This window comes from Paramisgurnus dabryanus, chromosome 11 (genome assembly GCF_030506205.2).
Source record: "Paramisgurnus dabryanus chromosome 11, PD_genome_1.1, whole genome shotgun sequence".
Taxonomy (NCBI): Eukaryota; Metazoa; Chordata; class Actinopteri; order Cypriniformes; family Cobitidae; genus Paramisgurnus; species Paramisgurnus dabryanus.
The window spans coordinates 4,074,560-4,100,561 of NC_133347.1; the positions used below are offsets into that span (position 1 = coordinate 4,074,560).

A 26,002-nucleotide genomic window follows, 5' to 3' on the forward strand; every position below is an offset into this window, starting at 1 on the left:
AACTTTGTGTTTCTCCAATTTTGTTGATTGCTTCTAGAAGAGTGTTGTTAGAGACCGTTTCGGGTGTTTCTACTCTTAATGCTTTTTTTGCTGGACTGTTCGCCGGAGACTCTCCTGACTGTCTTCCAGGCTCAAAGGTGGGTTGTTTCAGATAGTCGTGGACCCGTTTAATTCGATCCCCCTCAGTTTCCATCTCCGTGGGTCCTTGTAGCTTCTCCCTCGATTTTCCGCCACTTGCCTTCATCTTTCCTTCCAAGAAGTTAGCGAACACCGCGTCAGTTCAACTGAACATCCAGATCTCACCAATAAAAATCACTTGGGGAGTAGAACCTTGTCTCTTTATTTATCCGATTTAGCAAAACATATATAAGAAAGTCTTTCAGCACCTACAAGTTCGTTTTTGAGTAACCAATTGTTAAAACTTTACACAAAATAAAACGACGTCACTCATGACACGACTTTCCTCGGCGCCATCTTGGCCGCTCTCCAAAAAACAAAAATAACTTACAAAAGAATCAGGTTGTACCTGTGGATCTTCCGGCCAGTCTTGTCTCGCTCAGGTAACGTACGTACTACGTAGATCACGTGATAATGGTGAAAAGGGGGTAAAATACTTATTCAGTACTTTTTAATGTATGGACGTGTTGATAATATTTTATGTAAAAGTATTGTGCTTGCAAAGTAAAAAAAAAAAAAAAAAAAAAAGTTATTTATACAACTTAAAAATAAAATACAGTTATATAAAGTATGTATGTAAAAATATATAATTTATTAAATACATATATTTTATCAATTTTTTTCCGAGAATTTGATAATATGTGCAAAAATTTTTTTTTTTTTTTTGTTAAAAATTAACAATTTGTCGTAACATAAAAATAAAAGTTCCCTCACAACAGTTACATCCAGCGTCACTGACGTACAAAAATAAACAAGTAGAATAGAAATCAATCAAATATAAGTTATTTTATTTTTATTCACATTCACAATAAAAATCATCAGTTTTATAATTATTGTTATTATGCTGCAAAAATTGGCCAGTTTGCGCACGAGCAAATCTATCACATGAAACATGTTACTTTTCTCAGCGCTAAATCAATGTAAACCAATCACAGTCGTTGTTGGTTATTCTGTGAAAGAAATGTTTAAAACCATTTTCTAAGAGAAGCTGGCGCTTATTTCTAAATTGTATGCCGAATAATTGAAAACATTAGTTTGAAACAGAATAAATATTTTAATAAGACAAAAAATCTCGTTTTTGAAATGGCAGGTTTGTGAGCCTCACTGCTCCCCCTAGAGGACACGTTCGTAAAGGAACTTCAATGGCGCGCAGCTAGCTGCAGCTGTCAACTGCTAGCCTGTTAGCATTTCAAAACAAAAACATTGCGTTTTCATATCTTCACTAATGAATATTAGTCGTACGATTGTGTTCGCTATGATGTCCATATTTCGGCACTGTCAGTCCTTACATTTGTGTCCGGTGCAGAGAATAAAAGCAGGCATTGAAACTTAAGAGCGCTGTGTGTGTGGCTGAGTCTTGAATCAATTTTGAATTTCAGTCTTACAGAAATCTGAATCTGCGACTGCTCATTTGTCCTATAACGCTTACACACGACCTAGTTCTCAAAGCAGTAAGTAAATCTTATTATGCAGTTTTTGTGAGTAATTTTGTACAGTACAATCGTCTTTAATGCAGCCATATCCTATCTGTCTATCTATATATCTGTCTATGTATATATATGCAGTATATTTAAATATATAATAATCGCAGAGCTATTCTGTAAAAACATTTAACATCTATAATAAGTTAATTTTACAATGCAACTTTTAATTCTACTATTTAATTGATCTATTCAAATACACAACCAGTTTTCCCAATTTGGGACATGAATCTGCAATAGATGTTTTGACACCTGTACCTGCATCTGCATCTTTGCTGTAGGCTCATAAAGACTTCCTGTCATGGATTCTGTACCAGATCTAAATGACTCGGGCGACTCCAAAGGTTCCACTCAATCTCCAAAAGGGACAGCAGAGAACCAAAGAAATGTAAGCGATCATCTATCATCCATTACCAAGACAGTTAACCATTCTTATTTTTTGCTTATGTAGTTTCAGTTGGCACCTGTCATTCCATTGTGTGATGATGGATTCAGTGTGTTACATGCATAATCTCATTCACTAGTAAATAATCCACAGATACGTTTTGGAGTTTGCCCACTTGATATACGCACCTGCTCTGTTTAGCACTTTCAAAACATGTCAAGCATTAAAGACATTATCAAACACTCATGAGTACATTTACATGACACAGACGCGTTTCGCTCAGTTTATGAGTTTAAGATTGTAAGAGCATAGACATAAATTCATCCAACTGTATCCAGACCTTTGTATTTTTAAGACCTCTGTGCTCTTCAGAGAGACGACAGCAAGAAGAGCCTACAGGAGGCACGCAGGAAGGGGAAAATGGATCGAAGTAAAGCAGAGGAAGAGATGAGCAGGAAACTCCAAAACATGGTAAATATTTCATCATAATCGCTGCTTGAATGAATCAAGAAATGTGCACTTCATATTACAGCTTTATTAGAAAGTCAAAAAGATTGGGTCTCTTTAAATAATTTGTGTGTGAAATACGGACGCTTTAACGTAACGACAAAAGTCATGATACAATAAAAACTTTTATACTAAATTTTTTTCTAAATGAATGCAAAAATGTAAGAACAACTTCGACCACACATATGCATTATTCATGAACCAGGAAAAAATATATGTAAGGAATAATTGACGGCGGGCCGTTGAATTATAAGAAAATAATGCACACTCAGCGTCGTGCCGTTACACCGCTGGTGTGCATTATTTTCGAATAATTCAAAGGACCGGAGTCAATTATTCCTCTTATACTACGGTTACCAAAAATATTGCTCAGGGGGCATATTACAGAAAAGTCCTAACTTTAAAATCTTATCTTAACTGTTTGGTAAGCATGGTAATTTCAGTTAGGACCTCATTTAAGACAAAAGCTATTACAGAATGATGTTCCTAAATGCATTATCTTATCTTAACTGCAGATAGGAAAGTGGTATTACAGAAGCATCCTAACTTGACAAAACATCCTAAAAACGGTCTTAACTTTAGGGTAACCTCACAGGTGTCCTAACTTAAAACTTTAATGAGAGCCAGCTGAAACAATCACATTATGATAGAGCTGCGGGAGAATGACATTACATTTTTAACAAAGTGGAGGATGAAAAACATCAATGTATGTTTTTGGATTACTCTTTGAATGTTTTTTACCTTCACACATTCACATAATCACAATGTTTCTCACTAGTGGAGCGATCTTTCAATTTCTGTCATCTCTCATTATTAAAAAACAGTTATCTTATCTGTGAACACTTGATGGGATTATAGTGAATACAGTACACACTTGACTCAGCATCTATTTCTTGTCATGTCTCTATCAAATGTTGAAATGTACAATAGTATCCTAGCACTTAGGAAGAATAATTTTTTTAATTTTTGTAAGTCACATTTGCTAAATGTTTAAATTGAATGGTAACTGATAGATGATGTGCTAAAACACTAATACAAAAAACACAGACTATGATTACTATGAATTTAATAAAATTTCTTTTTCTGGCCCATTGAAATTAAAAGGACAATTCTTTTGTTTACTATAGCAGCAGCTCACGCATTGCTGGTTGCTTGGTAACAGACATGACAGTTGATAGCCGAACATGATTAAGCGATTTGGGATTTCCTAACTAGAGATGAGATAAGATTTGGTGAAATAAGATGAGAATCCTAAATCAATTTAAGATTTGCTTCTGTAAAGCTGGGCGTACACGGTGCGAATTCTGACGGTCGGAACGTCGTGAGCTCTCGCACACGACACGAGTGAGTTTATACGAAAATAATTCGGACGCAGTCACACACGACAAGATTTTACTGTACGACTTGACGAGTTCTGACGTAGGCATTTTCACACCTGTGAGGATGAAGTAGGCTACCTTTCGTTGTGGCAGAATGTACAAAAAATAAAACACAAAGAATAGGGTAAAGATATTGGCTTAGTATATAAAACAGCCTGGAATTTCTGTTCTTTTGAATTTCTATTAATGCATTCCGAAATTGCAATATAGGTCTGCTGTGGCGGTGAAGGAATTTCTCTGGCAGTGATTGTTCGTGCTAGCGCATATGCGGTTTTACCGTCTTAATATATCATGTTTTTAGTGCCAAGTAAATATCTATTGCTATTATTAATGTTACATATATTGTTGCTTTTTTATAAATATGACCGTTCAAAAAACACATTCAGTGGGCCTATTTATTTATTTGTAAATGCAGAATGAGGAGCAATGAGGTAAAACGCAAGCTAACGTTACACGTCTTTCCCTTTATAATTAAATTATTAACACAACACATCTATAGCCAAATATTAATTTGTAAAACGAAAATAATTTAATTTAATATAAGCACACTGTCTAGGCTTGTTATGTGCAAATGTTCGGTCAATGCGGTGTCTTGAAGTAAAAGTGAGACCGCAGCATTTATGCTCCTGTAACTGCACAAAATAAATGCCATACAGAAGGCATTGCATATTAATATAGGGCATTTTCACAGTAGGCCTATGAAAATTAATACATAGCAATACAAATATAGTATGAAAACAAATTAATCATTATTTAAATAAAGTTTCAGAGATAGCCTACATTTTTAGTCATTTAAATGTTCTCATCATTTCAAAACAAGCTAAGGCTACCATATAACTTACACTGGGCTATATCATTTGTTTCTTTGGTCGAAAATATGCAAAAAAAAAATATATATATGTGGGTAAAAATACCGAACAAGCTCACTTGTTAAAGCAGAAGCTCCATAATAAGATGGGAAACATCGTCTCCGCATATGATCATCATGTTTATGTACTCTCTCAATAAATGCATATCTTAGCCTATTAAACATGGACATTCCGTTGCTTTTTTCTGTCGCGACAGCCCTCTTAATATCCAATCATTTATGAAACTACAGCAACTTTGGCACAGCTTGGATTACACAAAAATTGCGACATTCTTTGTACATCCTGTACTGTTTAAACCAGTGGAGTCTAATAATTTTTATATTTATTTATTACATAATTTAGTTGGCTTATTTTATGTTTACATTGTAAATAATGATAAAACATATTAACAAGTAAAGAAAAATCAACAAGTAAAACAAAAAAGTTTTAATATCAAAAAGCCTCGTTTAATGCATTGTGGTAGCCAGCAGCGGTATAGCCTAAGGCCATGTTTACATTAGAGCATTTGCGTTTTAAAACGGCATTTTAAAATGAAAACGATCCTCGTTTATACTGGCATTTTAAAAAGAATCTTCATCCACACTATACACCACCATAAACGCATGAAACATGACCAATCATGTAACTGGGCATGCGCATAAAAGAGTAAAATAACTTATTACTCTAATAATAGCTTACCTGCACGTTTACGCAGCCTAGGGGTGTGCGATATTGACAAAAATTCATAGCTAGATCCTTTGCCGGCCACTACAACAGACACTATTTTTTAACCTATAAAAATGTGTTTGGGAAAGTCTTATACTGCTCTATCTACCCCCTACAACATATTAATATGATTAATAGGTTAATTTTTATTTTATAACTAAACAGAAATGTCTTTATGATTTAAAAAGAAAGCATTCAAGTGAACAGTACTAAACAGTAGCGAACTTGAAGCAAAAAATAAATTTTAGTAAATGCAAACTTCAATCAAACATAGTAAGAGGTGAAGTATTAATTTAGCCTACCAGAAATGCTTATTGCATTAATTTTTAAAAGTGTGCGAGGTCCGTGCACGTCCTCCGCTAGCAACACACAAATAGCTAAAAGCGCAACGCCTAAAAGAGCATTATATATTAATGACGATGAGTTTATTGTTTTTATTAATTTATATTCACAAAACTTATCAACAAAACATCGATTCAAATTAAGAGACAAATTATCTGAAACGAAATTAATTTTAAAGTAGCAAACAAAACTTACATTAAACTGGAAAATAATTTCTGACCCATTACAATTCTCCCTTCATATTAGCCTTTACAACGCCTATATGGCATTTAAAATTACAGTCTATCTTTCGTAAGCTAACTAAATTTAAACAAAACATAAACACTTATACTGTTCTAGCTCCCCCCTACAACATATTAATATGATTAATAGGTTATTTTTTATTTTATAACTAAACAGAAAGGTCTTTATGATTTAAAAAGAAAGCATTCAAGTGAACAGTACTGAACAGTAGCGAACTTGAAGCAAAAATAAATCAGCAAATTCAAACTTCAATCAAACATAGTAAGAGGTGAAGTATTGCTTTAGCCTTTACCAGAAATGCTTATTGAATTAATTTTTAAAAGTGTGCGAGGTCCGTGCACGTCCTCCGCTAGCAACACACAAATAGCTAAAAGCCAAGCGCCTAAACGAGCATTATATTAATGACGTTGAGTTTATTGTTTTTATTAATTTATATTCACAAAACTTATCAACAAAACATCGATTAAAATTAAGAGACAAATTATCTGAAACGAAATTCATTTTAAAGTAGCAAACAAAACTTACATTAAACTGGAAAATAATGTCTGACCCATTACAATTCTCCCTTCATATTGGCCTTTGCAACGCCTATATGGCATTTAAAATTACAGTCTATCTTTCATAAGCTAACTACATTTAAACAAAACATAAACACATTAAACCCAACAATACTCAAACATTCATATAAAACAGACATTATCTATAAGGATACATGTTAAAACTATCCGATATAGCGTTTATAATAGCTGGTTGGTAGATGTTTACTATTTTTGGCAAAACCTCCGTAACAAACCAACATTTACATGAATAAAATAATTTTTACTTTGAAAATGATGCGCTGTCACGTTAACATCAGCTGTTCGTTTACATAAGACTCCGTCTACGTTCATTTACACTCAGAGCAACGTCTGAGTTCTCAAACTAAAACGGGGTCTTCAGCGTTTGCGAACGAATCCGTTTATGAGGGTCGAAAACGGTGATGTAGTGTAGATGAAAGGCGTAAACGTAGCAAAAGTAACGCGTTTTAAAGGATAAACGCATTAATGTAAACATAGCCTAAAACAACTACACTCTCTCCTGTTTCCACACACATCCAAAGCTGTGACCCGACATCACAAAAACACGTATGACAAGTTTTTTCAGGCAAATAAGCTGATCAAGAGGTCGTCACTGAAAGGACCTGTCATATTTGTCATGATGTCCGGTAACCGGAGTGTGTGTGTGCGCGAAACATAGCCAGCTATAGAGTAGTCATCAATATTTGAGGTAGCAGTGCTACATTTGTCTTTCTTCTTCTGCGTTTTGTACATTCTGATTGGTCAAATTCAAGTGCTTTGCCAGATCGTCTCGTACACCCGCACCAACACTACGAATTTATACCGACAGCTCCCGAACTTTTTTGACATGTTTAAAAATTATCGGGAGGTCGTAAGGTGCTCGTAACCTGCTCGGCTCGGCTCGTAATTCCTCTCACACGGTGCGAGCCGCGACCATACGAGCATGAACGATTTGCTCCCGAGGAAAAAAATCGCATGCGAGCCCCTACGACAGCAAAAATCGCACCGTGTACGCCCGCCTTAATATGAATTTGTGAAAAATCTTAACTTAACACATCATATCTTAAGTTAAGACCTAAGATAGAAAGTTTCTGTAATACGCCCCCTGGTGCCTATTTTTAAGACATTTTAAAGGTTAGGTGTGCAGTTATTGAAAAATAATCAACCCATGGAACATTTCTCAAACAATCAGAATAAAGCATTCAACAGCCCCGTGGTATAAATAAAATATATAACACAGATATATTATAGTTTTTTTTCATGATTATTGCATACATGTGGTCTAAGTTGTTCTTATATTTTTGCATACATTTAGAAGAAATTTTAGTATGACAGTTTTTGTTGAATCATGATTTGTTCGTTAAAATGTCCATACATTTCTCGCACAAACTCGTGCGTACGTATGCTTAGTGAATGAGACCCATTGTGGTGGTTTCCTGGACAGGGATTAGCTTAATCAAGGATTATACCTTAGTTTAAGTAGGAAATATAACTAGTTTTAACAAACATGCCTTACTAAAAACATTTATTGTGTGCATTTTGAGGCAAAACAAAGGGCACACATGTATTTTAAGATCAGTGCAAGTTGTTTTCAGTTTAGACAGCTCCATTAAAGTTTAGGATTTTATCCATTGTGATGTTATTGTGATGGCATTTAAAAATAATGACATTTTTAATTTTAAAGTAGTTTACTGTAAGATAAAGCTTTAAGATGTGTGTTATTAATTTGTAAAGCAAAAAAACTTGAATATATTTAGAAGATTCTTTTGCAGAATTTCTCTGGATTGCATGCTCAGAAATGAAGTGTGTGTCTCATATCAATCTGTTTTAGGATGTGCATGGTAAAACTAAAGCAACAGGAACCGGTCTTGTCTACGTGGATGCGTTTGTTCGCTATTACTGCCTCTGGGATGCCAGGTGATGCTTTATTCATTCATCATTGATTCAGTATTTCTATTGGTTACATGCATGTTAAATAAGAATATTATGATATGATCAAAAACACAACCTCCTTTTATGTACTGTATGTATGTTTGTTAAGGAATAGAATGCACATTTATTTACAGATGTCAAAAATAATGTCATTTTTGGTATTTTAAATCGATAAGAGCAAAACTACTCTGTGGTTGTTCTTTACTTTTTAACCATATTTTATTTTGTGTAGTTAACATAGTGTTGTTTAATTGGAGTTATTATATAACATAAGGTTATAAGTTGTCTTGTTGTGACAGTCACCCTGAGCGTCCTGAGAGAGTTGCTGTTGTAATGGATACGCTGGATAAAGAGGGGTTGCTGTCGCGATGCATTCGGGTCGAGGTAAAGTACTTTAGTGATTTTATATCTTTGTTTGTTATGTAAAGGATGATATATAGGCAGCAGGTTTTTATCGCAGAAATAAGCCCTGACAGTGTGATAATGACCTGACGAGAAGCGGACGCTATTTCTTGATAACAACCGGTAGCCTGTACATTATCCTGCGTATTACACATCGGTTTACCTCATAAGTAAGATGAGGAACTTTAAATATTGATTTAAAATATTTTATTTGGTTATTTTTAACAAATGCAGACCTGCCACTTTGAAAACCTGTTTACTTTAGGTCTTAACCCTTATGTGTTGTTGGGGCCATTTTTGGCCATTTTTGCAATTTTTTTGTCTTAATTTGGCCACAACTTTCTCTGTGTTTCAGCAAATGGAATGATTTTTGGTGACAAATCTTATATTTACACATATTTTAAGAAAATGCTTTGAAATTTTTCAAAAACTTAACAATATACCGTGGGCAAATTTACTACCCTTACGTGTTGTTAGCGGCCAAAAAAGGCCACTAAATTAAACTGCTGTAAAAATTTATCGGATGAAATTTTTTTCACATTTTTTTTGCATAAATCTGTTAATCAACCTCAGTACTGATCAAAACTACCAAATGTTTGCAAAAATTCCATGATTTTAACTCTTTCATTGCCAAGTTTATAAGTAGTGTCACTGATTTGGGGAAAAAAAACACACAAAATGACAGATTTTCAATATAAAACGTGACTGTGGACTGGATTTTCTTTTACCTTTTTTACAGTCTTGGGCATGCCAAAGATTGGTAAAAACATTGGCTTTGATGCATTTTTAGTTTTTGTGCAGCATCAGATTAAATTTTTTTCTCCCTCATTTATTGTTTGTGGCCATTTTTTCCCCATTGACTTCCATTATAACAAAATTTTTTGATTGCTGAGCCATGACACCTTATTACCATGCATTCTTGATTCTTTGTGCCTTTTCCTTTTGCAAAGAGGTAAAATTTGTCATTTTTACTGTTGATCACCATGTGGCACCATTAACCCTTTAGTAGTCTGTGCAAAAAAACAGAGCATAAATTCTGGTCTGTACATTGAGTTATATGGACTATAAAACCATTGTGTGTGTACGAGTGTGTGTGTACGAGTGTGTGTGTGTACGAGTGTGTGTGTGTGTGTAGGGTTAGTGTTAGTATTGAGGAGAGAGCACCTCCCTCGCGCACCAGTTAGTGCTGCACTGGTGAGAGGGATTTAGTCTCCTGTAGCTGTCCCTCTAGACACAAATCCACAGACACCAGCAGGCACCAGCAGCTCAGGAGTGAAGAGGGGAACATGCAAGTGGTGTACAGAACCAAAAAAAGAACAGTCAGCATTTGTATCCGTTGTGGTAGACACACTTGCAGAGAGCACCAAGTAATATGCTGCAAGTCCTGCTAAAAAGACTGAACACACACACGTACACATATACACACCAAAAAATTAGTTTGATTGTTTAGTTCTCCATCCATCCTCTACTCTTGCTTCATTGTTCAGTTTATTTGAAGTTGTTTTTGCATTTTGGTTCATAATAAATGTTGTTAATAAATCTGATGAAGAGAAGATTTTTTACAGATTTTTCCACACAGACACACACACATGCAAGCACGCACGCACGCACGCACGCACGCACGCACACACACACACACACACACACACACACACACACACACACACACACACACACTCTCTCTCTCTCTCTCTCTCTCTCTCTCTCTCTCTCTCTCTCTCTCTCTCTCTCTCTCTAATATGCTGTTGTAGTCCATATAACTCAATGTACAATCCAGAATTCAAGCTCTTTTTTTGCACAGGCTACTAAAGGGTTAATTGTGCCACATGGTGATCAACAGTAAAAATGACAAAATTTACCTCTTTGCAAAAACTAAAACCACAAAGAATCAAAAATGCATGGTAATAAGGTGTCATGGCTCTGCAATCAAAAAATGTTGTTATAATGGAAGTCAATGGGGAAAAAATGGCCACAAACAATAAATGAGGGAGAAACAAATTTAATCTGATGCTGCACAAAAACTAAAAATGCATCAAAGCCAATGTTTTTACCAATTTTTGGCATGCCCAAGACTGTGAAAAGGGTGAAAAAAAATTCAGTCCACAATCACTTTTTATATTGAAAATCAGTGATTTTGTGTTTTTTTTTTTTCTCAAATCAGTGGCATCACTTATGAGCTTGGCAATTAAAGAGTTAAAATCATGAAATTTTTGGAAACATTTGGTAGTTTTGATCAGTTCTGAGGTTGATTAACAGATTTATGCAAAAAAATTTGAAAAAAATATTAATCTGATACATTTTTACAGCCGTTTAATTTAGTGGCCTTTTTTGGCCGCTAACAACACGAAAGGGTAGTGAATTGGAACAAGGCACAAGGGTTAAGATAAGACGAGACGTTCAAATGTCAAGAAAACTCTTATTTGGTTTAATCATTTGTAAATATAATGTTATATATGTTATTAAAAGACATATTTAGCCATGTAATGATGTGCTTTAAATAATGTTTGTGTTTCAGGCCAGAGCAGCGTCGGAAGATGAGCTGTTACTCGTTCATACGTATGTAAATATTTACTTCATGCACACGTCAGACACTTTTGACTTGCAGTGCATTTAAGCTATACATTAAAACCATAGCAATGTTACAAAAAACTGTAACTTGAGCTCATTGCGTGTACTCTTATGGTTGTACATCTGTTGTGTATGTGCAGGAAGGAGTACATAGACCTGATGAGATCCACACAGAAAATGGCGTACGAAGAACTGAAGACCCTTGCTGATAAATATGACTCTGTTTATCTGCATCCCGTACGTTTATGACCTCGAATAGCTCTGCCCAAATGTGTTTGATGTTTTTTTTAGGCTTTGTGTTAACGTGTAACTTTTTTTACCATGACAAATGTTTAGTGCCAAAGCAGTTGGCTTTTATACAAACGGTTGTGATGTGGCTTTGTGTGTGTTTGTGGCCTCACAGGAACTTTTCGCTTCGGCTTGTTTGGCGGTGGGATCGGTTCTCCAGATGGTGGATAAGGTGATGACATCACAACTGCGTAACGGCTTTTGTGTCGTCAGGTTGTACGACGCTTCCTTTTGTCCTACTAGATAACGAAATAATTAATCTTTTTATACTGATGCTGTTTATTTTGGTACACACAGGCCTCCAGGTCATCATGCTCACATAGATCAGATGAACGGTTACTGTATGTTTAATAATCTGGCCATAGCTGCACGCTACGCTCAAAAACGGCACAAAGTGGAACGGTAAGAGATGACCACTTTCAACCCATACAATATTTTTAAAAGACAACATTAAATTCCCCAAAATGTTTCCTTCACAGAGTTTTGATTGTGGATTGGGACGTGCATCACGGACAGGGAATCCAGTATATTTTTGAACAGGATCCCAGGTATACCTGTGCTTTTATTTGATAGTCACAGAAGCATCACACGAATGTCAGAATGGCATCGTCTCATCTCCGTCCTCTCTTTTTGCATGCCAGTGTGCTGTATTTCTCAGTGCACAGATATGAAGACGGTTCATTTTGGCCGCACCTCAAAGAGTCGGTGAGCAGCTCTGTAGGTTCAGGAGCGGGACAGGGCTACAACATCAATCTACCCTTGAACAAGGTAAATACAGTAAAACCAACCATAAAACTGCTTGTTTTTACATATCGTATGTTGAGCTTCTTATTTACGTGCCAGAGTTTTCTCAAACTATTTCACACGAGTCATTTTTGCCTACATTTGCATTTAGTCATTTAGCAGATGGATTTTCCAAAACTACTTACAAATTTGGAAATCAATGGACGCAGTCACATAAAAAAAAAAAAGGGCAGCAGTGCCTAACCTAACGCAGTACACAAGGCAGTTTTTTTGCATACACAAAGAAGTTATGCCATGATCATTTATATATAGACGTCTTAAAGGTACAGTAACAGAAATGGCCTGTTTAATTCTTAAAGCCTGAAATTCCAAATAAACTATGACATTTGCATTATCAAGAAATAAAATGAATACAGGTCTGTTTAAAATAACATCTGATTGTTTGTACTTTAGACAGGAATGGAAGATGGAGATTATGTGGCGGTTTTCCAGCAGGTCCTCCTGCCTGTGGCGTATGAGGTATAAACAGCTCTTAAATCTGTCACATTGGACATCTTATTAAATGTTTGTTTGTTTGTTTGTTTAAGACTAATAAAGATCTTGTGTGTGTGCTGTAGTTTCAGCCTCAGCTGGTGTTAGTGGCAGGAGGTTTCGACTCTGTGATCGGAGACCCAAAGGTGTGTAACAGATTTAAAGGGCGCCTATTGTGCACAATCCAATTTTCCAAGGAAGTGTGTGAACACAACCACCCTACAATAAAAAAGGGGGTCTCATTGGTCATGCCGTTTTGATTCTCTTGTTAATGTGATGTCACAGTGATAAAGCCCCGCCCACACACACTGACAACCGGTACTGCATTACCATAGTTTCTGCCCTTGTTGAGTTGTACGCTGTCCGCCATATCTCAATAGTGAGATACTATTGTCTCAGACTATATTTACAGGAATCAGATCTATTTTAATTGAAAGCTCACTGTCTTTTGGTAAGGAGGAGCAGTAGCTCATTTGCATTTAAAGGTACAGACACGAAAACAGCATGTTCACCCAAATAGGGGCATTTTTGACATGCTATAACAAATGATCTGTGGGGTATTTTGATCTGAAACCTCACAGACACATTATAGGCACACATGAGACTTATATTCCATCTTGTAAGTTGCGCATAATATGTGCTCTTTAATATTCAATACTCTCTCGTTTGACTGAATCATTTAACGTGTTGGCAAATAATCTGAAATAATGAATTAATCTGTATGCTATGATTTGCATATGTATGACGTTTATTGTCATATTATATAACATGCAGTGTTATCGAGGTGATTTGTTTCAAAAGTTTGCTCTCTACGTCTAGGGTGAGATGCGAGTGAGTCCGCAGTGTTTCTCTATTCTGACCCACATGCTGAAAGGCCTCGCTCAGGGGCGTCTAGTGATGTCTTTGGAGGTAAAATCGTGTTATGCAAAATATAATAAAAGTTTAAAAGTGTTCATTGTGTTTAAACAACTCTCTCTCCCTCTTAGGGTGGATATAACCTGGAGTCTACTGCCGAGGGTGTTTGTGCGTCTGTGAGGTCACTTCTGGGTGACCCTTGCCCTCACCTGTCCTCACCTGGTGCCCCGAGCGAAAGGTGAATAAACCGAGAAATGCACCATGGCGTATGTTACTGATTTCTCAGTTTCATCCTGATGTCTTGTTTTGTTGCAGTGCATTGAAGTCCATCTCTCAGGCCATCTTAGACTTGTATCCATTCTGGAAGAGTCTTCAGACGTTTGGTAACTGGTGCATGTTCTGTCATCTATTCCTTATTCATCTGACAAATAAATAAACTTACTTTGCATAAGATCGACAAATTGTTTATTCATGTAAACGTGTGCTTGTTGATGTACAGAGGGCGGTCCTCTATCTGATGTCACGCCCCATCCCGCTCCAGTTTGTGCAGAGGTGCAGATTTCTTCCACTGTCACCGGATTGGTTTATGACCAGAAAATGATGCTGCATCACAACATGTGGGATAGGTGAGAACCAAGCTGAGCTGATTTACATAATCATGCATATTTATGACGTGGAAGAAAAGCATTGCTTGATAATATACAGTAAATGTGTAATATAACAACATCTTCCCGCAGTCATCACCCAGAGCTCCCTCAGAGGATTTCCCGAATATTTTCTCGTCACGAGGAGTTGGGACTGCTCTCACGTTGCCATCGGATACCGGCTCGCTTAGCAACAGAAGAAGAGCTTGCACTTTGCCATAGGTGAAATGCATCTTAACTCATTCACTGCTAGCCATTTTTTGAAAAGTTGCCTGTCCGGAAAATATAAAAATATATAAACATACAAATATATCAAATGAAAGAACAGACCCTCTGCTTTTAAACGAACACTCTGCTTTTAAACAAACACTATACAAACAAACAAATGAGGAAAAACCATTTCATCCTATCTATATTTTTTTCTCTGCAAAAAGCTAAAATAATTGCATTTTTGTGAAGGAATTTTGTTAGAGATCAGATTTAGAACAATTATCAAAACATACACGGAGTTTAAAATTGGTAAATAAAGTTTTGGCTTCAGTTTTTTCATAAATTGGGTAAGTCCAATAAGTAATTGTGGTATTGCAGATTAACATAAAAATTTGATCGCGTGAGCACGTGAAAAGCGATCACGTTTGGACGCGAAACTAAACTTTTTTTAAAAATTCTGCACATGAAGGTTTCACGTGAGCACGCGAAAGTTTCACGTGAGCGCGCGAAAGTTTTACGTGAGCGCGCCAAAGTTTTACGTGAGCGCGCCAAAGTTTTACGTGAGCGCGCCAAAGTTTCACGTGAGCGCGCCAAAGTTTCACGTGAGCGCGCCAAAGTTTCACGTGAGCGCGCCAAAGTTTCACGTGAGCGCGCCAAAGTTTCACGTGAGCGCGCCAAAGTTTCATGGGAGCACATGAAACTAAACTAAATTTATTTTACTCCAATGTCACCTGAGGGGTTCGGTAATAACTTGTCAATGGCGGGGAATAAGTTAATGAGTTACTGCATTTTTATATATATGAATAATGTATTCATTTGCATGATTAACATGAAAGTTTTACAGTATAGTAATTTCTTGGATCGTCTTTTTTTTCTTATTTCAGTTCTAAGCACATCAACACTATAAAGAGCACCGAAGACATGAAACCCAGAGATCTTCACCGACTGGGGAACGAGTATAACTCAATTTTCATCAGTAATGAGAGTTATAAATGTGCCCTGCTGGCCGCCGGTGCCTGTTTTAACTCCGTGCAGGCCATTCTCACAGACCAGGTCTCTATTAAGATTCTTCATTGCATCGTGTTTAGATATTTAAGGACCCTAACATTTGTTTTTCATCATGCAGGTGAGAAACGGTGTGGCTATAGTCCGTCCTCCTGGTCATCATGCAGAGAAAGACAAAGCCTGCGGCTTTTGCTTCTTTAACACGGCTGCTGTGACGGCACGCTACGCACAGAGCATCACCAACCAATCCCTGCGTGTCCTCATCCTCGACTGGGATGTGCACCATGGAAACGGCACCCAGCACATGTTTGAGGAGGACAACAGGTATTATATCCAGCCATTGTTTAGATTACAAACTCTGCATAATTCCACTTCATGTGGTGCATTCTGGGATTTTTTTTTTAAAAGAGATGTCGATCTTCACTTGTCATTTATCTTGTAAAAACTCGTAGTGATGTCATTCAGTCAGTGTGTTTTTTATTTTCCAGTGTGCTATACATCTCCCTGCATCGCTACGAGGATGCAACGTTCTTCCCCAACTCAGAGGATGCTGACTATGATCAGGTGGGACGGGGGAAAGGTAAAGGCTACAATGTCAACATTCCCTGGAACGCTGGAAAGATGGGAGATGCTGAGTACCTGGCAGCTTTCCATCATCTAGTGATGCCGATAGCCAGAGAGGTAAAACACACACACACACACACACACCTTAAAAAAACTTTACTACATGTGCTCATCTTTATTTAGTGATCACAAACACACTGTTTAGTGTTTAGCCCTGTAAGACCCAAATGTAGAAAAAATTTTTTTAACCATTTTTATGTTGTTGTAGGAGTCAGTAAGTTATATCAGAGTCCCATCTCAAAGTCACTTTTTTCAAGTTTAGATGATATAAATGACATCCTACCACATTATAGATAAGACAGTCATGGCTGGTAGAAGTCTGAAATGAAATAAACACTGATTATTTTCATGCTTATTAATCTTGATGCAAATAATTTCCAATCACATTCCTACATTTCAAAGGATTCACCCATTCCACAGAATTCACCAATACTGTCTAGGAAGCTTTTTGTCCTCTATTTATAATGCTAATATCACCTATACCGCCCACCCAACATTTCAAAACATTATCACCTGGCCCTAATGCAGAAAACAGATATTTGAGCAAACAAAGCCCAGACAATATAACAGGACGAGCTAAGAATATTTTATAAACAATAAGATACAAATAGTTTCAAATATTGGCGCATAAATACTTTCAAAATTCTCAAATAAATTATTGATTTCCTATAAACGTATTAAATTATCTTAAAACTTGGATTAAAACTCAAAATAGACATTTAACATCAATATCATATGTTGTCGCTACAAAAAAATGATAAAAAAAGTAAATTTTTAACAGTTTAGAAGAATACTGTAAGTATTCATGTAATGTCAAGGGTCAAACATTTGGACTTTTCAAGTTGTGTAAATGATGTTTGAAATAGAAAAAAACATGTACAGGTATACTTTATTAGATTTTAAACTGATGTTGTATTGCAACCGAGGGTTTTACAGAGTTAGTCATGCTAAATGCTGGGTTTTAGTTTGCTCCAGATCTGGTGCTGGTGTCTGCTGGGTTTGACGCGGCACGGGGCGATCCGTTAGGGGGGTATCAGGTCACCCCAGAGGGTTACGCTCATCTCACCCACAAGTTAATGAGTCTGGCAGCAGGAAGAGTGCTTGTCATACTAGAGGTAAGTTTTTCACATGTATTTATTTAACAGATGCTTTTGTATCCAAAACAATTTCCAAATTTTGTGTTTACCCGCCCATAAAAAAAATATTTTTGCACATTCAGATAAGATGCAATTAACCCTCATGTGTTGTTGGGGATGTTTTCATCCACTACAGAGTTTTTTTTACTCTTAATTTGGCCGTAACTTTCTCTCTGTTTTAGCAAATTGAATGATTTTTGGTGACAAATCTTATATTTACATATATTTTAAGAAAATGCTTTGAATTTTTTTTAAAACTCAACGATATACTGTGGGCAAATTTACTACCCTTTCGTGTTGTTAGTGGATGAAAACATCCACTAAATTCAACGGCTGTAAAAATTTATCAGATGAATATTTTTTCCAAATTTTTTTTCATAAATCTGTTAATCAACCTCAGTACTGATCAAAACTACCAAATCTTCACAAAAATTCCATGATTTTAACCCTTTAATTGCCAAGTTTATAAGGTGTGTCACTGATTTGGGGAAAAAACACACACAAAATGACAGATTTTCAATATAAAAAGTGATTGTAAACTGGATTTTTGTTTACCTTTTTCAGAGTCTTGAACATGTCTAAGATTGGTAAAAACATTGGCTTTGAAACATTTTTAGTTTTTGTGTAGCATCAGTTTTAATTTTTTTCTCCCTCATTTATTGTTAGTGGCTGTTTTTGCCCCATTGACTTCCATTATAACCACATTTTTTGATTGCAGAGCTATGACACCTTTTTATCATGCATTTTTGAATGTTGGATTTTTTTCCTTTTGCTAAGAGGTCAAATTAGTCATTTTTACTGTTGATCACCATGTGGCACTATTAACCCTTTAGTAGCCCTGTGCAAAAACAAAGCTTAATTTCTGACTTGTACATTGAGTTATATGGAGTATAACTCCATAATAAAAGCATATTATTGTGCGTGTGCGTGTGTGTGTGTACCTGGTAATTATCACGTTGTGGGGACCAATTGTCCCCACAAAGATAGGAATACCAGTGTCTTTGTGACCTTGTGGGGACATTTTGAGGTCCCCATGAGGAAACAAGTTTATAAATCAAACAAAATGATGTTTCCTGAAAATGTGAAGTAGGAGAAGGGTTTTTGTGATTGTTGGGGTTAGGGAAATTTTCTGTAAAAATCTTCTCTGCATCGGATTTATGAACATCATTTATTATGAACACAAAAACAACTTCAAATAAATTGAACAATGAAGCAAGAGTAGATGATGGATGGAGAACTAAACAATCAAACTAACTTTTAGTGTGTATGTGTGCTGGGGGTGTGTTCAGTATTTCCAGCAGGACTTGCAGCATATCACTTGGTGCTCTCTGCAAGTTTGTCCACCACAACAGATGCAAGTGCTGACATGTTTGTTCTTTGCACCAATTGCATGTTCCCCTCTTCACTCCTGAGCTGCTGGTGCCTGCTGGTGTCTGTGGTTTGTGTCTAGAGAGACAGCTGCAGGAGACTGAATCTCTCTCACCAGTGCAGTAGCAAGTGGTGTGCGAGGGTGATGCTCTCTCCTCAATATTGCTGCAGAGATTTTCCCAGGTCTTCTAGGAAAGCCTTCTCCTAAACAGCTTTTCACCTCCCTCGTGCATGAGTTGCTGTCCCTCCAGACAAACTTGCAGAGAGCACCAAGTGATATGCTGCAAGTCCTGTTGGAATGACTAAACACTTATGTGTTCATATTAATGATGTTCATAAATCTAATGTCTAATGCAGAGAAGATTTTTACAGAATATACACACACATACGCACACATACGCACGCACGCACACACACACACACACACACACAAACACGCACGCACGCACGCACGCACGCACGCACGCACGCACACACACACACACACACACACAAATATGCTTTTATTATGGAGTTATACTCCATAAAACAAGCCAGAAATTAAGCTTTGTTTTTGCACAGAGCTACTAAAGGGTTAATAGTGCCACATGGTGATCAACAGTAAAAATGACTAATTTGACCTCTTAGCAAAAGGAAAAAACACCAACATTCAAAAATGCATGATAAAAAGGTGTCATAGCTCTGCAATCAAAAAATGTGGTTATAATGGAAGTCAATGGGGCAAAAACAGCCACTAACAATAAATGAGGGAGAAAAAAATTTAAACTGATGCTACACAAAAACTAAAAATGTTTCAAAGCCAATGTTTTTACCAATCTTTGGCATGCCCAAGACTGTGAAAAAGGTTTTAAAAAATCCAGTTTACAATCACATTTTATATTGAAAATCGGTCATTTTGTGTGTGTTTTTTCCCCAAATCAGTGACACCACTTATAAACTTGGCAATTAAAGAGTTAAAATCATTGAATTTTTGTGAAGATTTGGTAGTTTTGATCAGTACTGAGGTTGATTAACAGATTTATGTAAAAAAATTTGGAAAAAATATTCATCCGATACATTTTTATAGCCGTTGAATTTAGTGGATGTTTTCATCCACTAACAACACGAAAGGGTAGTAAATTTGAACAATGCACAAGGGTTAAGTAATTCTGGCATGCATAACATTTTTTGGCCTCATTTCTCCACATTTTCTATATAAAGTAACATCGCAAACAAATGTTATCCTTTGACAAGCAAATACAATTTTTGTTCACAACTAATAACAGTTGTCTGTTAATGGTGGGCCAAAAATGGAGCTGGGTGATCATTGCTCAACTCTGTCTTTATGGATGTTGTCTTATAGTATTTTAAAGAGTTCCTGTTTTTACCACAGGGAGGATATAACCTTAACTCCATCTCTGAGTCCATGTCCATGTGCACCAGTATGTTACTTGGTGATTCCCCTCCTGCTCTGCCCGGCCAATCTCCTCTTCACCCCAACGCCGCTGTCACCATTAATAATGTCCTGCGTGCTCACACCCCCTACTGGAGCTCGCTGAGAATACAGCGTGAGTTTGCACAGAAATGGGGTGGAAATGTGACACAAGGTTTTCAGTACAAGTCAAATTTGATATTAATTTCTTATTTGTTTGTTTATATCAGTTCCAGAGTCTGTCCGTTTGTCTTTGCCATCTCCTAAACCAAAAGGCAAGCGGACGTCAGTTGGTAAAAGTAAGAAATCTTCTCGTCAGTCCACTCCTGCTCAGAGTCCCAGACATCAGACACCGCAGCATCACTCGACTCCGCCCTCTGCGGCCCTCGATGACCTCACTGAGGGCATGCTGTCTTTGGATCTCAACACGAGTGCCTCGTCTTACCCCAGCCCGGCGTCAGTTCCCATTGGTGGAGCCAGACGTAAAGTGAAACCAGAGAGGGAATCAACAGGCCAGTTGTCAGATTCACCTGTGAAGCTGACCGCAGACAACACCAAAGATAAAGACGACACAAATGCAGAAACTACTGCCGTGACAGCAGAAGCACCTGTAAGTATTCTGTAGTCAGTATATAATACAAAAATTATATACCTTATAATGTACTCGCTGTCATGCCATCCACTTGAACACAAATTAATAATTTTGTTTTAAAATACCGTTAACTTACCTTCATATATCAAAGAGTCAACATGGTGAAGCTTCAAAAAGCACATGCATCATCATTAAAATAAAACACATGGGCATTATTAAATGTGACCCTGTCTGTGATATCCAGGCTAAAGTCTCAACATCTAATGAATATGGGTGAAAGAATGGATCAGCATACATGGGTATTTCAACCCATACCTTGCTCTCATTGGCTGTCGCTTAACATGATATGTGACATCACAGGATGTCAAGACGGAGGACATCTAATGATGAGATTTGGAGCATCAAAGTTTGATTTCACATTGATTTCAATCTTTGACATGACATTACTCAGTCAATATTAAAGTTATATTTTCACAGAATGTTCTTTATAATACATAGGATGATTTTATGTAGAAAACAGTAAATCACAAAAAATCATTTTAGCTGAGTTTTTTCAAACTGGGTCACATTGTCTTCTGAAGTGAACTGATGTGGCATGACGGTGAGTACATTGTTAAAGAAATGTTCATATGTGTCACACTTAGCAGTTTGCACCACTTTAATATAGGTTTTTCTGCCAATTTTAAATTAATTCAATAAATGATCAAATAAAAAATAAAATCACAAAATATGTCCCAAAATTGAAATGCTAAAATCAAAGTAAAAAAAATTTTTTTCAAGGTGATAATGCATCTTTCCTGCCAAATTGAAAAATAAAATGCAATGGATGATTTGACATTTCATTTTTAATACTATTTCGAGGCAAGAAATTTAAATTAAAAGGCAAATGTGAAAAAATAAGTAAAATATATCTTTTTAAAAGGCATTTATTAATGCTCACACAATAATAGTGACAAAAAACAAATAAAAAATGTAAAGTTCAATTTTAATTTTATGTTCTCTTTTATTTAATAGTTTTCATTTTTGTTTTCATATTTATTTTCAACTTTTTATGGTAATCAGTGGGTGGAGTTTACTTGGAGTTTGTCTGAAGCAGTGTTGCCAACTTGCAAACTTTATTGCTACATTTTAGCGACTTTTAGACCCATTTAGACAAAACTAGCAACTGTTTGGATGGACCTTAGCTTTACTAAGTTTATGTGTAACTGGGTCTAAAAGTCACTAAAAGTATCAATAAAGTCGCTAAGTTGGCAAGACTGCTTCAGACAAACTCCATACAAGTTAAAACCGAATTAAATTAAAGAGAACATAAAATTCAAATTGAACTTTACAATTTTATTAGTTTTTGTCACTATTATTGCATGAACATTATAAATATAAAAATAAATACATTTTTAAAATGTATTTTTAGCTTCTTTTTTCACGTTTGCCTTATAATTTTAATATTGGCAGTCTTGCCTCCAGATTGTAGTAAAAATAAAATGTCAAATCATCAATTGCATTTTATTTTTTAATTTGGCACGGGAGATGCATTATCACCTTGAAAATGAAATTGTTTAATTTTAATGTTTTAATTTTTATTTTAGCATTTAATTTTCAATTCTGGATTTTGCAATTTTATTTTTATTTGATCATTTAATTAATTAATTTATTTAAAATTGGCAGAAAAACTTCAACATTTTAAGTGTAAATTGTGTCATTCTCTGTTTTTCATGTTTATAGACGCTGAAGGCTGAGGCCATGGTTGATTCAGGTGCCGTGGAGAACCAAGAGGCTTCTGCACCGCAGGGAGCGTGTGGTTACACAGAAAAATCTGTGTTTGAACTCGTGTGTGGAGCACAAGACACGGACGGGGTAAAGAGTCTGAATCCTGACTAATGATGTGTGTAATGTAATAGCAGAGGGCTAGATTTCCTGTTTTTAATCTCTGCTCTCTATCCACTCTGCTCAATATTGCTAATGTGAATTTGAGTGCTGATCTAATTGTGTGGCTTTTGTTGCTAGGAGACGATGTACGTGGTGGATCCGTTGTCATGGTGCCCACACTTGGAGTCTGTGCGGCCCGTGCCCGCAGGTGGCATCGACGTCTTCCTCCCGTGTGAAGAGTGTGGTGGGGATGCTGAGAACTGGATCTGTCTCTTTTGCTACAAGGTTACCATTGTTCAAATGACACTCGAGCTATGTTTACACAACAATGATGTACTTAAAATGTTGTTACGTTACATAAAAAAATCAGAGTTTACACAAATCAGGCTTAAAACATTGTATTATGCATGCCAGACCAGTAGATGGCGATGTTATTTCGTAAAGAAACGCAATGCACCTGCACATATACACGTACTTATGATACAGTTTATAGAGTCTGTTTATCTCAGGGTTTCCACAAGTCCTTAAAATCCTTGAAAGTTTGTGAATCTAGGGGGAAAAATTCAAGGCCCTGGGAAGTTTTTGATAATATACAACATAGATACAGGTCATTGAAAGTGCTTGAATCTATTTTAAAAATCCATATTATTCCCTGTGTAGTGTTGGATAATATCATAAAAAATCTATCACACATGCTAAACTGTTCGCTTTAAATGCTTATATCTTCTGTATGTGAATGTTGATTCATACCAAAATGCTATTTTGCATAGTTGTGTTTGACACATGAAAACGTCTCGGGTTACGTATGTAACTGTTGTTCCCTGAGAAGGGAACGAGACGCTGCGTCTCCCTTGCCATACATCCTGCGTCCCTGTAACGCCGTCTTTGGCAATATTTCAGATAGCGATATACTTCCTGGCTCCCACGTCACCCTGTCTTTGTCGTTAATACTCACCATTGGTTGAATTTGATATACACATTCCCTAAAGTGTCACCACAGTGACGCAGCACGAGTTCCCTTCAAAAGGAACTGTAACAATGTATCTTAAAAGGTAACACAATGTAACCTTGCTCTCACTTGAAATGTGTCCCAACATTTAGTCCTTGAATTTGAGGGTATTGGACCTAGAAAGTCCTTGAAAGGTCCTTGAATTTGAAGTTAAGGTGTGGGAACCCTGCTTATCTGAAATCTGGTAGCCTTGTATAATAACAGAGCCAACAAACACAAGTAATGTTAGCACTGTTAAAAGACCATCTCTTGACAGAAATACAATATAATCTACATAACTTTATTATCAGTGGTATATAAAGACCTTACATTAAAATTTAGTTTCTCTCTTTCAGGTGCTCTGCGGGCGTTACGTAAACCAGCACATGGTGACACACGGGCAGGTGTCGGGTCATCCTCTGGTCCTGAGCTTTGCTGACCTTTCAGTCTGGTGCTACGCCTGTGAGTCGTACGTCCATAACCAGGTGGGTTCTGTTCGATATGAAATCATTTTTGTTTGCGGTCTCATGTGGGATTGAAAGGTCTGCCTACAGTAATGTGTTAGTTTCAGATACAGTCTCTCTCTCTCTCACACACACATTCTCACTGTTTTTCAATTTTGTTTTTACACGTAGGTGCTCTATGAAGTCAAAAACGCTGCTCATCTTGTAAAGTTTGGAGAGGAGATGGCTCCTTTCAGCTAAACCAGAAGACAGAATTTATAGCCAGGCAAAGCAAAGGAGAGACGTGTGTTTATTATGTTAAGTTTTCCCTGTTCATGTTTTTTCTTCACTTACCTCATTTTTTCTGCCATATCTCTGGAATATTGTACTTCATAAATTGTAATTGTGCCAAATGAGGTATTTTGCAAAAATACTTATTTTAAATGTATGTTTATCTTTTTTTCACATTTGTTTTCTCAAATCAGTGTTTTAAATGTTTTTGCAAATCCATGTATTTAGTTCATGTTTGTTTTTGTTTTATTTACAGTGCCTTGTTTTTTTAAACTTACTTTTGCAACAACAATACGTAATTGACTTCTAGCACGGTGCTAAAATCACAGTTTTTAACCAGCCAGGTTTTCAGGATTTCGAATGACAATTTATGCATAAATTGAACAACAGAGTACTGTTTGGAGTTCATGTTTTATTCTACAAATTTTGGAAATTCACCTCCTTAATATTAATGCAATATACTGTGCAATATTTCCTATAACAGTTTGTCTGTATCCAAGTTATTTTTTGTTACTTTAATCTTTGCTTTTGTTAATTTTGCACAAGTATAGGAACAATTTTGTGCTCTTATGTTATCTGAAAATGACCTTTGGTAACTCTCACTTTGTAACTTTTGGTACTCGATGCAATAGAAATAAAAACCTGTCCAGTGTTCTTATAAATCTGTGTTTATCTGATGAAACATACTCATACTCATAATTCACCACGAAATAAAAAGAAATTACATTTTTGGTGTACATTTTTATACTCTCACAAACTCAACTTTTGGGTTATATAATATAAAAAGTTCATATTTGACACATCAAGAGATGGAAACCCCCCCAGCATTTTTTTTAGTAAAAAGTTGTGACAATTAAAGGGGAGATTTCACAAGACTTTTTAACAATGTAAAATAAATCATATGTAAAATTCTAGTTCAGAAAAACCCACATATAGTTTATTATAACATGTTAAAATTGCCACTTTGTAGATGTGTGCAAACATGTGCTGGTTTTGGGTGTGTCCTTTAAAATTCAAATGAGCTGTCGTGGTATTAAGGGGCAGTGTTATCCCTTTCTGACATCACAAGGGGAGCCAAATTTCAAAGACCTATTTTTTCACATGCTTGCAGAGAATGGTTAACCAAAACTAAGTTACTAGGTTGGTCTATATCACATATTCTAGGTTGATAGAAGCACTGGGGACCCAATTATAGCACTTAAACATGAAAAAAAGTCAGATTTTCATCATATGTCTCCTTTAAGCACAATACTGATAATATAATAAGAATAAACAATGCATTAATCCTTATATTACATGAAGATGTTGCAATGCAGAAATCTGCCATGTGTTCATATCTGACAAGAGCTCTCGCTAACACTGAACCTTATTGTGTGATGAACAAATGATTTTACACCTTCAAACATTAACACATTTGTTGGCTTCATCTCTGTGCTCTTGTGATTCACGTCATTTTCTT

The 26,002-nt window shown here is 36.2% G+C and overlaps 1 protein-coding gene across 1 annotated transcript; it reads left to right on the top strand.

Moving 5' to 3' along the window:
* The first annotated feature begins 1,246 nt into the window (after positions 1-1,246).
* hdac6 (histone deacetylase 6) lies at positions 1,247-25,245 on the top strand. The gene is made up of 28 exons (XM_065248164.2): positions 1,247-1,628; positions 1,940-2,046; positions 2,416-2,514; positions 8,477-8,562; positions 8,877-8,961; positions 11,495-11,535; positions 11,688-11,784; positions 11,951-12,048; positions 12,133-12,237; positions 12,315-12,383; positions 12,477-12,603; positions 13,033-13,098; positions 13,197-13,256; positions 13,930-14,019; positions 14,097-14,203; positions 14,281-14,348; positions 14,465-14,591; positions 14,703-14,831; positions 15,704-15,872; positions 15,946-16,148; positions 16,313-16,505; positions 17,414-17,563; positions 20,325-20,499; positions 20,594-20,973; positions 22,678-22,809; positions 22,960-23,106; positions 24,166-24,294; positions 24,445-25,245. The coding sequence occupies exons 2-28, from the start codon at positions 1,960-1,962 to the stop codon at positions 24,511-24,513; spliced, it is 3,288 nt and encodes a 1,095-aa protein (XP_065104236.1). The 5' UTR covers positions 1,247-1,628; positions 1,940-1,959; the 3' UTR covers positions 24,514-25,245.
* Positions 25,246-26,002: the final 757 nt, after the last annotated feature.

Excerpts from the sequence above, each read along its gene's own strand:
- hdac6 (XM_065248164.2), top strand. The coding sequence starts at position 1,960 with ATGGATTCTGTACCAGATCTAAATGACTCGGGCGACTCCAAAGGTTCC. Across the intron at positions 2,515-8,476 it reads GCAGGAAACTCCAAAACATG|GATGTGCATGGTAAAACTAA; the intron begins GTAAATATTTCA and ends AATCTGTTTTAG. Across the intron at positions 14,020-14,096 it reads GTCTAGTGATGTCTTTGGAG|GGTGGATATAACCTGGAGTC; the intron begins GTAAAATCGTGT and ends TCTCCCTCTTAG.